The sequence below is a fragment of the Scyliorhinus torazame genome, chromosome 3, assembly GCF_047496885.1.
Source record: "Scyliorhinus torazame isolate Kashiwa2021f chromosome 3, sScyTor2.1, whole genome shotgun sequence".
In the NCBI taxonomy this organism is placed as follows: domain Eukaryota; kingdom Metazoa; phylum Chordata; class Chondrichthyes; order Carcharhiniformes; family Scyliorhinidae; genus Scyliorhinus; species Scyliorhinus torazame.
Genome location: NC_092709.1, coordinates 348,320,494 through 348,333,776, shown reverse-complemented (window position 1 = coordinate 348,333,776; position 13,283 = coordinate 348,320,494). Strand labels below are relative to the sequence as shown.

General features: G+C 49.6%; 1 protein-coding gene across 1 annotated transcript in view; it reads right to left on the bottom strand.

Moving 5' to 3' along the window:
- Positions 1-13,283, bottom strand: part of LOC140409330 (uncharacterized) — a 235,308-nt gene that overhangs the window by 140,032 nt on the left and 81,993 nt on the right. Inside the window, exon 3 of the mRNA XM_072497744.1 lies at positions 559-1,210. Within this exon, the coding sequence (XP_072353845.1) occupies positions 559-1,210 (652 nt within the window). The remainder of the gene's footprint in view (positions 1-558; positions 1,211-13,283) is intronic.

Genomic DNA, 13,283 nt, shown 5'->3' with positions numbered 1-13,283 from the left:
AAAATTCCTCCTCTTCTCCATCTTGTTTTGAAACTTTACCCCCCTCCTCGTAGACGCCCCCCCCCCCCCCCCCCCCCCACCCCCCACAAAGGGGAGACTTTCTCTCACTGTCCACCCTGTCAAACCCTCTCAGAATCTTCTGTCTTCCAATCAGATCACCTCTCATACTTCTAAATTCCAGTGAATATCAGCTCGACCTTTCTTTCATAAGACAAACCCCGTCATCCAAGGAATCAGCACAGTCAATCTTGTCTGAACTGCTTTCAATGCGAGTACGCCTCTCCTTAAGTAAGGCCAGAACTCTAAGTGAATGTTAGTAGTTTTTTCAAAAGGTCACCCAAAGTCGGGGTTGGGATGAAGGAAATGTCACTGAATAGAAGGTGCAGATCTGTCCTCAGTGCAAATAAAATCTGGTAAATATTGGAATTTCGTTGACCATCCCTTCACAAGGATAGTCAAAAATAAAGATCATCCTTACCAGAGACATCCATTTTAGACACAGCTAAAGTCCCTCATAGCCCTCCCCATTTTATCCAGGATTTTAATAACTTCGCTCACCTGGGTTTGTGATGAGCTTCCTTCGCAAACCATCCACTGTTTTTACTCCTTTCACCCAAGGAACTGCATTTCCTCACAGGAGATGGAGTCCGGGATCTCCTGCCCTCAGAATCCTTGCTGTCGTTTCCAAAGAGGAAAATGCTGCTTTTCTTGGTCTCCTCTGGAATGATCTTCTTTGCAGACTCAACGGTGGAGATGATCGGGGCAGCGGCGTGCACGGGCCTGGGGCCCCGGGGGCTTCCCGCCTCCTCCTTCCTCGGGCCGTCCACGGCTGGAACCGGAGCCCCCTCTTCATCAGCCACTGTGATGAGCGGGGCAGTCAGCCTGGCCTCCACCTTTCCTGTGCTGCTGGCTACCCAGTGCCTCCCTTCAGGCTCCTCAGTCGGAGCTGGCCGAGGAGAGGGCTCGGTCTTGTTCGCAATATCCTGGAGGGAGTGCGACAGGGATAACGACTCTGATAATAAACCAGAGGGGGATGTTGAAACGGGCTCTTCGCTGTAGATGTGGCTCCCATTAATGCAGAGTGACGATCTGGACAAGGGACTGCTCTTTGGGGCGAGGCCTTTGATTTCGGGTCTGATCGCCTGGTCGATCTCATCGCTAAGAGCTCTCTTGTGCATCATTTTCTTCGGTAAGGACGGGTTGTCATCGACTGCCAGGGAAGAGAAACAGAAATGCAACACTTCAATTCACATTCAAACTGTATCGTGAAAATATTTTAATTTGGCGAGGGCAAAATGTAAATCACCACTCCCCCGCACCCATCATCACTGCCACCCCCCCCACACCACTCACCCCTCCCCACCCCCGCCACACCACTCACCCCTCCCCCACCCCCACCACACCACTCACCCCCCCCCCCCCGCACCCCCGCCACACCACCACCACCACGACCTTTGAATTCTCTCCCCTCATACACCGACTGTTGCCCATTTCCATGGGCACAGGTAACAGCTGAATCCGGGAGGTGCCAATGCCCCTCCCAGGAGGTAAATCTATTTAAAACTACCAGACCTATAAGACAGAGGGGAATTCTCCAGTGCTGCACCCACAGCAGCATCACGGATCCGTGGCTCCAAGTCCCTTACCAAGTCCATGGGACTGTCGAATCCGCCTGCACAGCTGTGGCCCAGTGGGCAGCTCTCAGAGTTAGAGGGTAGTGGGTTCAAGGCCCACGTGAGGTATTTGAGGCCAATATGCTCGGGTGAGGGAATGCTACACTGTCGGAGGTGCCGGCTTTTGATGACAGGCTAAACCAAGGCCCTGACTGACCACTCAGGTGAAAGGGCAAGATCCCATGGCACTCTTGTGAAGAAGAGCAGGGCAGTTCTCCCCCTCCCCCAGAGTTCTGGACTAATACTTATCCCTGAAGCAACATCACCAGGAGCCGGTCACCTGGTCGGTATCACGTTGCTGAATGTGGGATCTTGCTCTGCCAAGTTACAAGATTGTCCAGGCTTCAGGGACGGACGTTTTCCAAATAAAATGGCAACATCGTAGATTCGTAGAATCTACAGTGCAGAAGGAGGCCATTCGGCCCATCGAGTCCGCACCGGCCCTTGAAAGAGCACCCTACTTAAGCTCACGCCCCCACCCTATCCCCGTAACCCCACTTAACCTTTAGACGCTAAGGGGCAATCGATCATGGCCCAATCCACCGAACCTGCCCCACAGCAAAGGTCCAAAGTTCACCCGCTGGAGTGCGAGGTGAGGCTGCCGGGGGGGGGGGGGGGGGGGGGGGGGGGTGGACTGACGAAAACAAGAGGGGCAATGTGGAAGGAGGGCTGTGACCTGGGAGAGGGGGGAGGTGGAGGGATAGATGGCGAAGGGTCATGATGTCAGGCAGAGGGCGAGGAGGTGGAGGGGAGGGAAGAAGTTGGACCCCGCAAGGCTGCATGAATAACAGACAATCCAGGGAGCCTGAGAGATAGCACATGTATTAATGGAAGGGGATGCCTGCAGATTATGGAGTGGGGGCCTGTTAGTGTGGCATATTAATCACAGACTCACAGAATAAGACAGTGCAGAAGAGGCCCTTCGGCCCATCGAGTCTGTACTGACACGTGAAAAACGCCTGACCTGCCCACCTAACCCCATTGTCCAGCACTTGGCCCGCCCCCTCGTAGCTGACCCTTCGACTAATCGATGGGACCCTTCGCTGGGAATAGTGGGATATGGACCCAGGAAGTGTAGAAGATTGTAGATCGGGCAGCATGGTCGGCACGGGCTTGGAGGGCCAAAGGGCCTGTTCCTGTGCTGTACATTTCTTTGTTCTTTGTTCTTAGGGATACATCAGGGATGTTTGGCATGAACCTGAAGTAGGCCGGGGCTGCAGTACTTTGCGAATGTCACTGTTGTCCCGTAGTCCTCTTTGGAAACAGGAGTCCACAGTCCTCCTATGTCAAGGCTCCCATTTTTGTTCAGAGAGCAGACATCCCTGCTGAATAATGGAAAGGAGTCACAGGGGACAGGCAACTATGTGGACCTCTCTCTGATGTCAGAGAAAGGTGACAGTGCCGAAGAGCAGTGGGCATGCAGCAGTAACAATCACTGGGAGCGTGGTGTACCCCAGCTGCAAGGAGGGGGAAGAGCTGCGTGCTCCACAGGAAACATGCACAGCTAGGAGTGCGGGGCTGCTCTCCAGTCAATGTCCCTGGGCTGGCAGACTCTCTACTGGGTTGCACAGGGTGCGGTAATGGCCACAGGAGGCATCTGCAGCCCGTAGGTAGGGAATACGTAATACAGAGAGGTTATGTGAAGCTGGCATGGTGGGGGTAAGTGACAGCTCACATGACCTGCAGATGGGGGTGGCTGGAGAATACCAAGTGCCACCTCTACCTGCACCTCGCGAGTTTCCAGGTAAATCGGGAGGCACCTGGCCAGTGAGAGAGGGAGGGTCGAACTCCGTCCTGTAATAAAGGTGGAGCACCATCACATCAACACTCCGGTAAAATGGCGTCTTCCAAAATCCAAAATAAGATGGGGTATGTCTGGGAGGGGTATGTCTGGGAGGGGTATGTCTGGGAGGGGTATGCCTGGGAGGGGTATGCCTGGGAGGGGTATGTCTGGGAGGGGTATGTCTGGGAGGGGTATGTCTGGGAGGGGTATGTCTGGGAGGGGTATGTCTGGGAGGGGTATGTCTGGGAGGGGTATGTCTGGGAGGGGTATGCCTGGGAGGGGTATGCCTGGGAGGGGTATGTCTGGGAGGGGTATGCCTGGGAGGGGTATGCCTGGGAGGGGTATGCCTGGGAGGGGTATGCCTGGGAGGGGTATGTCTGGGAGGGGTATGTCTGGGAGGGGTATGTCTGGGAGGGGTATGTCTGGGAGGGGTATGCCTGGGAGGGGTATGTCTGGGAGGGGTATGTCTGGGAGGGGTATGTCTGGGAGGGGTATGCCTGGGAGGGGTATGCCTGGGAGGGGTATGTCTGGGAGGGGTATGTCTGGGAGGGGTATGTCTGGGAGGGGTATGTCTGGGAGGGGTATGTCTGGGAGGGGTATGTCTGGGAGGGGTATGTCTGGGAGGGATATGTCTGGGAGGGGTATGTCTGGGAGGGGTATGTCTGGGAGGGGTATGTCTGGGAGGGGTATGTCTGGGAGGGGTATGTCTGGGAGGGGTATGTCTGGGAGGGGTATGTCTGGGAGGGGTATGTCTGGGAGGGGTGTGGTGAAGTGTGGGAGCACTGTTTAGCCGGCCTCTGGGGGCTCCTTCTTGCAACACATCACTTGGTGCTGCTACAGTGGACATGGTGAAGGTCAATTACCCAGGAGACCAACCCCCCTGTGGTATTATCAGGTATTGCAGTACCCGAGAGGCTGAAGACCATTGGTTAAACCTAGGAGTTTACCATTGGCTGTTAGGTACGTAGCCCCGCCCAGACAGGCGAGGTATAAGAACCGGTGCCGTCCCAGCAGCCCTCATTCTGTACCGAAGCTGCTGGGGAACAGTTCTAGTCTATTAAAGCCTTCAGTTATGTTACAACCTCGTTTTAATAGTAATTGATCGAGCATCACCCACTGAACAGGAAGCAACAGCAAGACAGCCTTCACATTTTGTGCTTTGAAAGAGATCGGCACCAGTCAAAAGGCTCACTTCAAATTTTGACAAGCTACACAGTGGAAGACAGGAATGGAGAGTGGAGGCGATAGTGCAGGGGGCACAGCTACATCCTTCCCGTCATCCCATCAGTGAAGGAGAGTGGTGGGTTAACAATCAGTGTCAATCATCATGAGTAACAGAAAGCTCAGTTTTCTCAAGTTAGAGAGTGGGGTTCAGAGCCACATTGGTGCAATCATATAATTGATAAGGTCTGCTCGCCTGTGTGTGTATGCTGTGTGTGTGTGTATGCTGTGTGTGTGTGTATGCTGTTTGTGTGTGTGTATGCTGTGTGTGTGTGTATGCTGTGTGTGTGTGTATGCTGTGTGTGTGAGTATGCTGTGTGTGTGTGTATGCTGTGTGTGTGTGTGTGTATGCTGTGTGTGTATGCTCTGTGTGTGTGTATTCTCTGTGTGTGTATGCTCTGTGTGTGTATGCTCTGTGTGTGTGTATGCTCTGTGTGTGTGTGTATGCTGTCTGTGTGTGTATGCTGTGTGTGTGTGTATGCTTTGTGTGTATGCTCTGTGTGTGTATTCTCTGTGTGTGTGTGTCTGCTCTGTGTGTGTATGCTGTGTGTGTGTGTGCTGTGTGTGTGTATGCTTTGTGTGTGTATGCTCTGTGTGTGTGTATGCTCTGTGTGTGTGTATGCTCTGTGTGTGTGTATGCTCTGTGTGTGTGTATGCTCTGTGTGTGTGTATGCTGTGTGTGTGTGTATTCTGTGTGTGTGTGTATGCTGTGTGTGTGTGTATGCTGTGTGTGTGTGTATGCTGTGTGTGTGTGTATGCTGTGTGTGTGTGTATGCTGTGTGTGTGTCTATGCTGTGTGTGTGTATGCTGTGTGTGTGTGTATGCTGTGTGTGTGTGTATGCTGTGTGTGTGTGTATGCTCTGTGTGTATTCTCTGTGTGTGTGTATGCTGTGTGTGTGTGTATGCTGTGTGTGTGTGTATGCTGTGTGTGTGTGTATGCTGTGTGTGTGTATGCTGTGTGTGTGTATGCTGTGTGTGTGTATGATGTGTGTGTGTGTATGCTGTGTGTGTGTGTATGCTGTGTGTGTGTGTATGCTCTGTGTGTGTGTATGCTGTGTGTGTGTGTATGCTGTGTGTGTGTATGCTGTGTGTGTGTATGCTCTGTGTGTGTGTATGCTCTGTGTGTGTGTATGCTCTGTGTGTGTGTATGCTCTGTGTGTGTGTATGCTCTGTGTGTGTGTATGCTCTGTGTGTGTGTATGCTGTGTGTGTGTGTATGCTGTGTGTGTGTGTATGCTGTGTGTGTGTATGCTGTGTGTGTGTGTATGCTGTGTGTGTGTATGCTGTGTGTGTGTGTATGCTCTGTGTGTGTGTATGCTCTGTGTGTGTGTATGCTCTGTGTGTATGCTCTGTGTGTGTGTATGCTGTGTGTGTGTATGCTGTGTGTGTGTGTATGCTGTGTGTGTGTGTATGCTGTGTGTGTGTGTATGCTGTGTGTGTGTGTATGCTCTGTGTGTGTGTATGCTGTGTGTGTGTGTATGCTGTGTGTGTGTATGCTCTGTGTGTGTGTATGCTCTGTGTGTGTGTATGCTGTGTGTGTGTGTATGCTCTGTGTGTGTGTATGCTCTGTGTGTGTGTATGCTGTGTGTGTGTGTATGCTGTGTGTGTGTGTATGCTGTGTGTGTGTATGCTCTGTGTGTGTATGCTGTGTGTGTGTGTATGCTGTGTGTGTGTGTATGCTGTGTGTGTGTGTATGCTGTGTGTGTGTGTATGCTGTGTGTGTGTGTATGCTCTGTGTGTGTGTATGCTCTGTGTGTGTGTATGCTGTGTGTGTGTGTATGCTCTGTGTGTGCGTGTATGCTCTGTGTGTGCGTGTGTATGCTCTGTGTATGTATGCTGTGTGTGTATGCTCTGTTTGTGTGTATGCTCTGTGTGTGTGTATGCTGTGTGTGTGTGTATGCTCTGTGTGTGTGTATGCTCTGTGTGTGTGTATGCTCTGTGTGCGTATGCTCTGTGTGCGTATGCTCTGTGTGCGTATGCTCTGTGTGTGTGTATGCTCTGTGTGTGTGTATGCTCTGTGTGTGTGTATGCTGTGTGTGTGTATGCTGTGTGTGTGTGTATGCTCTGTGTGTGTGTATGCTCTGTGTGTGTGTATGCTCTGTGTGTGTGTATGCTCTGTGTGTGTATGCTCTGTGTGTGTGTATGCTCTGTGTGTGTGTATGCTCTGTGTGTGTGTATGCTCTGTGTGTGTGTATGCTCTGTGTGTGTGTATGCTCTGTGTGTGTATGCTCTGTGTGTGTGTATGCTCTGCGTGTGTGTATGCTCTGTGTGTGTGTATGCTCTGTGTGTGCGTGTGTATGTTCTGTGTGTGCGTGTGTATGCTCTGTGTGTGCGTGTGTATGCTCTGTGTGTGTATGCTCTGTCTGTGTATATGCTCTGTGTGTGTATATGCTCTGTGTGTGTGTATGCTCTGTGTGTGTGTATGCTGTGTGTGTGTGTATGCTGTGTGTGTGTGTGTATGCTGTGTGTGTGTGTATGCTCTGTGTGTGTGTATGCTCTGTGTGTGTGTATGCTCTGTGTGTGTATGCTCTGTGTGTGTGTATGCTCTGTGTGTGTATGCTCTCTGTGTGTGTATTCTCTGTGTGTGTGTATGCTCTGTGTGTGTGTATGCTCTGTGTGTGTGTATGCTGTGTGTGTGTGTATGCTGTGTGTGTGTATGCTGTGTGTGTGTGTATGCTCTGTGTGTGTGTATGCTCTGTGTGTATGCTGTGTGTATGCTGTGTGTGTGTGTATGCTGTGTGTGTGTGTATGCTGTGTGTGTGTGTATGCTGTGTGTGTGTGTATGCTGTGTGTGTGTGTATGCTGTGTGTGTGTGTATGCTGTGTGTGTGTGTATGCTCTGTGTGTGTGTATGCTCTGTGTGCGAATGCATGCTCTGTGTGTGTGTATGCTGTGTGTGTGTGTGTATGCTGTGTGTGTGTGTATGCTGTGTGTGTATGCTCTGTCTGTGTGTATGCTGTGTGTGTGTATATGCTGTGTGTGTGTGTATGCTGTGTGTGTGTGTGTGCTGTGTGTGTGTATGCTCTGTGTGTGTGTGTATGCTCTGTGTGTGTGTATGCTCTGTGTGTGTGTGTGTGTGTATGCTGTGTGTGTGTGTATGCTGTGTGTGTGTGTATGCTGTGTGTGTGTGTATGCTCTGTGTGTGTATGCTCTGTGTGTGTGTATGCTCTGTGTGTGTATGCTCTCTGTGTGTGTATTCTCTGTGTGTGTGTCTGCTCTGTGTGTGTATGCTGTGTGTGTGTGTATGCTGTGTGTGTGTATGCTTTGTGTGTGTATGCTGTGTGTGTGTATGCTGTGTGTGTGTGTATGCTCTGTGTGTGTGTATGCTCTGTGTGTGTGTATGCTCTGTGTGTGTGTATGCTCTGTGTGTGTGTATGCTCTGTGTGTGTGTATGCTCTGTGTGTGTATGCTCTGTGTGTGTGTATGCTCTGTGTGTGTGTATGCTCTGCGTGTGTGTATGCTCTGTGTGTGTGTATGCTCTGTGTGTGTGTATGCTCTGTGTGTGCGTGTGTATGCTCTGTGTGTGTGTATGCTGTGTGTGTGTATGCTGTGTGTGTGTATGCTGTGTGTGTGTATGCTGTGTGTGTGTATGCTCTGTGTGTGTATGCTCTGTGTGTGTATGCTCTGTGTGTGTGTATGCTCTGTGTGTGTGTATGCTGTGTGTGTGTGTATGCTGTGTGTGTGTGTATGCTGTGTGTGTGTGTATGCTGTGTGTGTGTGTATGGTGTGTGTGTGTATGCTGTGTGTGTGTGTATGCATGCTCTGTGTGTGTATGCTCTGTGTGTGTGTATGCTCTGTGTGTGTATGCTCTCTGTGTGTGTATTCTCTGTGTGTGTGTCTGCTCTGTGTGTGTATGCTCTGTGTGTGCGTATGCTCTGTGTGTGCGTATGCTCTGTGTGTGTGTATGCTCTGTGTGTGTGTATGCTCTGTGTGTGTGTATGCTCTGTGTGTGTGTATGCTGTGTGTGTGTGTATGCTGTGTGTGTGTGTATGCTGTGTGTGTATGCTGTGTGTGTGTGTGTATGCTGTGTGTGTGTATGCTCTGTGTGTGTGTATGCTGTGTGTGTGTGTATGCTCTGTGTGTGTGTGTATGCTCTGTGTGTGTGTATGCTGTGTGTGTGTATGCTGTGTGTGTGTATGCTGTGTGTGTGTATATGCTGTGTGTGTGTGTATGCTGTGTGTGTGTGTATGCTGTGTGTGTGTGTATGCTGTGTGTGTGTGTATGCTGTGTATGTGTGTATGCTCTGTGTGCGTATGCTCTGTGTGCGTATGCTCTGTGTGCGTATGCTCTGTGTGTGCGTATGCTCTGTGTGTGCGTATGCTCTGTGTGTGCATATGCTCTGTGTGTGCGTATGCTCTGTGTGTGCGTATGCTCTGTGTGTGTATATGCTGTGTGTGTGATTGCTGTGTGTGTGTGTATGCTGTGTGTGTATATGCTGTGTGTGTGTATGCTCTGTGTGTGTATGCTCTGTGTGTGTGTGTATGCTGTGTGTGTGTGTATGCTGTGTGTGTGTGTATGCTGTGTGTGTGTGTATGCTCTGTGTGTGTATGCTCTGTGTGTGTATGCTGTGTGTGTGTATGCTGTGTGTGTGTATGCTCTGTGTGTGTGAATGCTCTGTGTGTGTGAATGCTCTGTGTGCGTGTATGCTGTGTGCGTGTATGCTGTGTGTGTATGCTCTGTGTGTGTGTATGCTGTGTGTGTGTGTATGCTGTGTGTGTGTATATGCTGTGTGTGTGTATATGCTGTGTGTATATGCTGTGTGTGTGTATATGCTGTGCGTGTGTGTGTATGCTCTGTGTGTATGCTGTGTGTGTGTATGCTCTGTGTGTGTGTATGCTGTGTGTGTGTATGCTGTGTGTGTGTATGCTCTGTGTGTGTGTATGCTCTGTGTGTGTGTATGCTGTGTGTGTGTATGCTCTGTGTGTGTGTATGCTGTGTGTGTGTATGTTGTGTGTGTGTGTATGCTGTGTGTGTGTATGCTGTGTGTGTGTATGCTCTGTGTGTATATGCTGTGTGTGTATATGCTGTGTGTGTGTGTATGCTCTGTGTATGTGTATGCTGTGTGTGTGTATGCTGTGTGTGTGTATGCTGTGTGTGTGTATGCTGTGTGTGTGTATGCTGTGTGTGTGTATGCTGTGTCTGTATGCTCTGTGTATGCTGTGTGTGTATTTGCTGTGTGTGTGTATATGCTGTGTGTGTGTATGCTGTGTGTGTGTATGCTGTGTGTGTGTATGCTGTGTGTGTGTATGCTGTGTGTGTGTATGCTGTGTGTGTGTATGCTGTGTGTGTGTATGCTGTGTGTGTGTATGCTATGTGTGTGTATGCTGTGTGTGTGTGTGTGTATGCTCTGTGTGTGTGTATGCTCTGTGTGTGTGTATATGCTCTGTGTGTGTGTATGCTCTGTGTGTGTGTCTGCTCTGTGTGTGTGTCTGCTCTGTGTGTGTGTATGCTCTGTGTGTGTGTATGCTCTGTGTGTGTATGCATGCTCTGTGTGTGTATGCTCTGTGTGTGTATGCTCTGTGTGTGTGTATGTTCTGTGTGTGTGTATGCTCTGTGTGTGTGTATGCTCTGTGTGTGTGTATGCTCTGTGTGTGTGTATGCTCTGTGTGTGTGAATGCTCTGTGTGTGTGAATGCTCTGTGTGTGTGTATGCTCTGTGTGTGTATGCTCTGTGTGTGTGTATGCTCTGTGTGTGTGTATGCTCTGTGTGTGTGTATGCTCTGTGTGTGTGTATGTTCTGTGTGTGTGTATGTTCTGTGTGTGTGTATGCTCTGTGTGTGTGTATGCTGTGTGTGTATATGCTGTGTGTGTATATGCTGTGTGTGTATATGCTGTGTGTGTGTATGCTGTGTGTGTGTATGCTGTGTGTGTGTATGTTGTGTGTGTGTGTATGCTGTGTGTGTGTATGCTCTGTGTGTATTTGCTGTGTGTGTGTGTGTATATGCTGTGTGTGTGTGTATGCTCTGCGTATGTGTATGCTGTGTGTGTGTATGCTGTGTGTGTGTATGCTGTGTGTGTGTATGCTGTGTGTATGCTGTGTGTGTATGCTCTGTGTATGCTGTGTGTGTATTTGCTGTGTGTGTGTAGATGCTGTGTGTGTGTATGCTGTGTGTGTGTATGCTGTGTGTGTGTATGCTGTGTGTGTGTATGCTGTGTGTGTGTATGCTCTGTGTGTGTGTCTGCTCTGTGTGTGTGTCTGCTCTGTGTGTGTGTCTGCTCTGTGTGTGTGTATGCTCTGTGTGTGTGTTTGCACTGTGTGTGTGTATGCTCTGTGTGTGTGTATGCTCTGTGTGTGTGTATGCTCTGTGTGTGTGTATGCTCTGTGTGTGTATGTTCTGTGTGTGTGTATGCTCTGTGTGTGTGTATGCTCTGTGTGTGTGTCTGCTCTGTGTGTGTGTATGCTCTGTGTGTGTGTATGTTCTGTGTGTGTGTATGCTCTGTGTGTGTGTATGTTCTGTGTGTGTGTATGTTCTGTGTGTGTGTATGCTCTGTGTGTGTGTCTGCTCTGTGTGTGTGTATGCTCTGTGTGTGTGTATGCTCTGTGTGTGTGTATGCTCTGTGTGTGTATGCTCTGTGTGTGTATGCTCTGTGTGTGTATGCTCTGTGTGTGTATGCTCTGTGTGTGTGTATGCTGTGTGTGTGTGTATGCTGTGTGTGTGTATGCTGTGTGTGTGTATGCTGTGTGTGTGTGTATGCTGTGTGTGTGTATGCTCTGTGTGTGTGTATGCTCTGTGTGTGTGTCTGCTCTGTGTGTGTGTCTGCTCTGTGTGTGTGTATGCTCTGTGTGTGTGTATGCTCTGTGTGTGTGTATGCTCTGTGTGTGTATGCTCTGTGTGTGTGTATGCTCTGTGTGTGTGTATGCTCTGTGTGTGTGTATGCTCTGTGTGTGTGTATGCTCTGTGTGTGTGTATGCTCTGTGTGTATGCTCTGTGTGTGTGTATGCTCTGTGTGTGTGTATGCTCTGTGTGTGTGTATGCTCTGTGTGTGTGTATGTTCTGTGTGTGTGTATGCTCTGTGTGTGTGTCTGCTCTGTGTGTGTGTCTGCTCTGTGTGTGTGTCTGCTCTGTGTGTGTGTCTGCTCTGTGTGTGTGTATGCTCTGTGTGTGTGTATGCTCTGTGTGTGTATGCTCTGTGTGTGTATGCTCTGTGTGTGTGTATGCTGTGTGTGTGTGTATGCTGTGTGTGTGTGTATGCTGTGTGTGTGTGTATGCTGTGTGTGTGTATGCTGTGTGTGTGTATGCTCTGTGTGTGTGTATGCTCTGTGTGTGTGTATGCTCTGTGTGTGTGTCTGCTCTGTGTGTGTGTCTGCTCTGTGTGTGTATGCTGTGTGTGTGTATGCTGTGTGTGTGTATGCTGTGTGTGTATGCTGTGTGTGTGTGTGTATGCTGTGTGTGTGTATGCTGTGTGTGTGTATGCTGTGTGTGTGTATGCTGTGTGTGTATGCTGTGTGTGTGTATGCTGTGTGTGTGTATGCTGTGTGTGTGTATGCTGTGTGTGTGTGTATGCTGTGTGTGTGTATGCTCTGTGTGTGTGTATGCTCTGTGTGTGTGTATGCTGTGTGTGTGTGTATGCTGTGTGTGTGTATGCTCTGTGTGTGTATGCTCTGTGTGTGTGTGTATATGCTGTGTGTGTGTGTATGCTGTGTGTGTGTGTATGCTGTGTGTGTGTGTATGCTGTGTGTGTGTATGCTGTGTGTGTGTATGCTGTGTGTGTGTATGCTGTGTGTGTGTATGCTCTGTGTGTGTGAATGCTCTGTGTGTGTGAATGCTCTGTGTGCGTGTATGCTGTGTGCGTGTATGCTGTGTGTTTGCATGCTCTGTGAGTGTATATGCTGTGTGTGTGTGTGCTGTGCGTGTGTGTATGCTGTGTGTGTGTAAGCTGTGCGTGTGTATGCTCTATGTGTGTGTGTATGCTGTGTGTGTGTATGCTGTGTGTGTGTATGCTGTGTGTGTGTGTATGCTGTGTGTGTGTATGCTCTGTGTGTGTGTATGCTGTGTGTGTGTGTATGCTGTGTGTGTGTGTATGCTGTGTGTATGTGTATGCTCTGTGTGTGTGTGTATATGCTGTGTGTGTGTATGCTGTGCGTGTGTATGCTCTATGTGTGTGTGTATGCTGTGTGTGTGTGTATGCTGTGTGTGTGTGTATATGCTGTGTGTGTATATGCTGTGTGTGTGTATGCTGTGCGTGTGTGTATGCTGTGTGTGTATGCTGTGTGTGTGTATGCTGTGTGTATGCTGTGTGTGTGTATATGCTGTGTGTGTGTATATGCTGTGTGTGTATGTTGTGTGTGTGTATGCTGTGTGTATGTGTGTATGCTGTGTGTGTGTATGCTCTGTGTGTGTATGCTCTGTGTGTGTGTATTCTCTGTGTGTGTGTATGCTGTGTGTGTGTATGCTGTGTGTGTATGCTCTGTGTGTGTATGCTCTGTGTGTGTGTATGCTGTGTGTGTATGCTGTGTGTGTGTATGCTGTGTGTGTATGCTCTGTGTGTGTATGCTGTGTGTATGTGTATGCTCTGTGTGTGTGTGTATATGCTGTGTGTGTGTATGCTGTGCGTGTGTATGCTCTATGTGTGTGTGTATGCTGTGTGTGTGTGTGTGTGTATGCTCT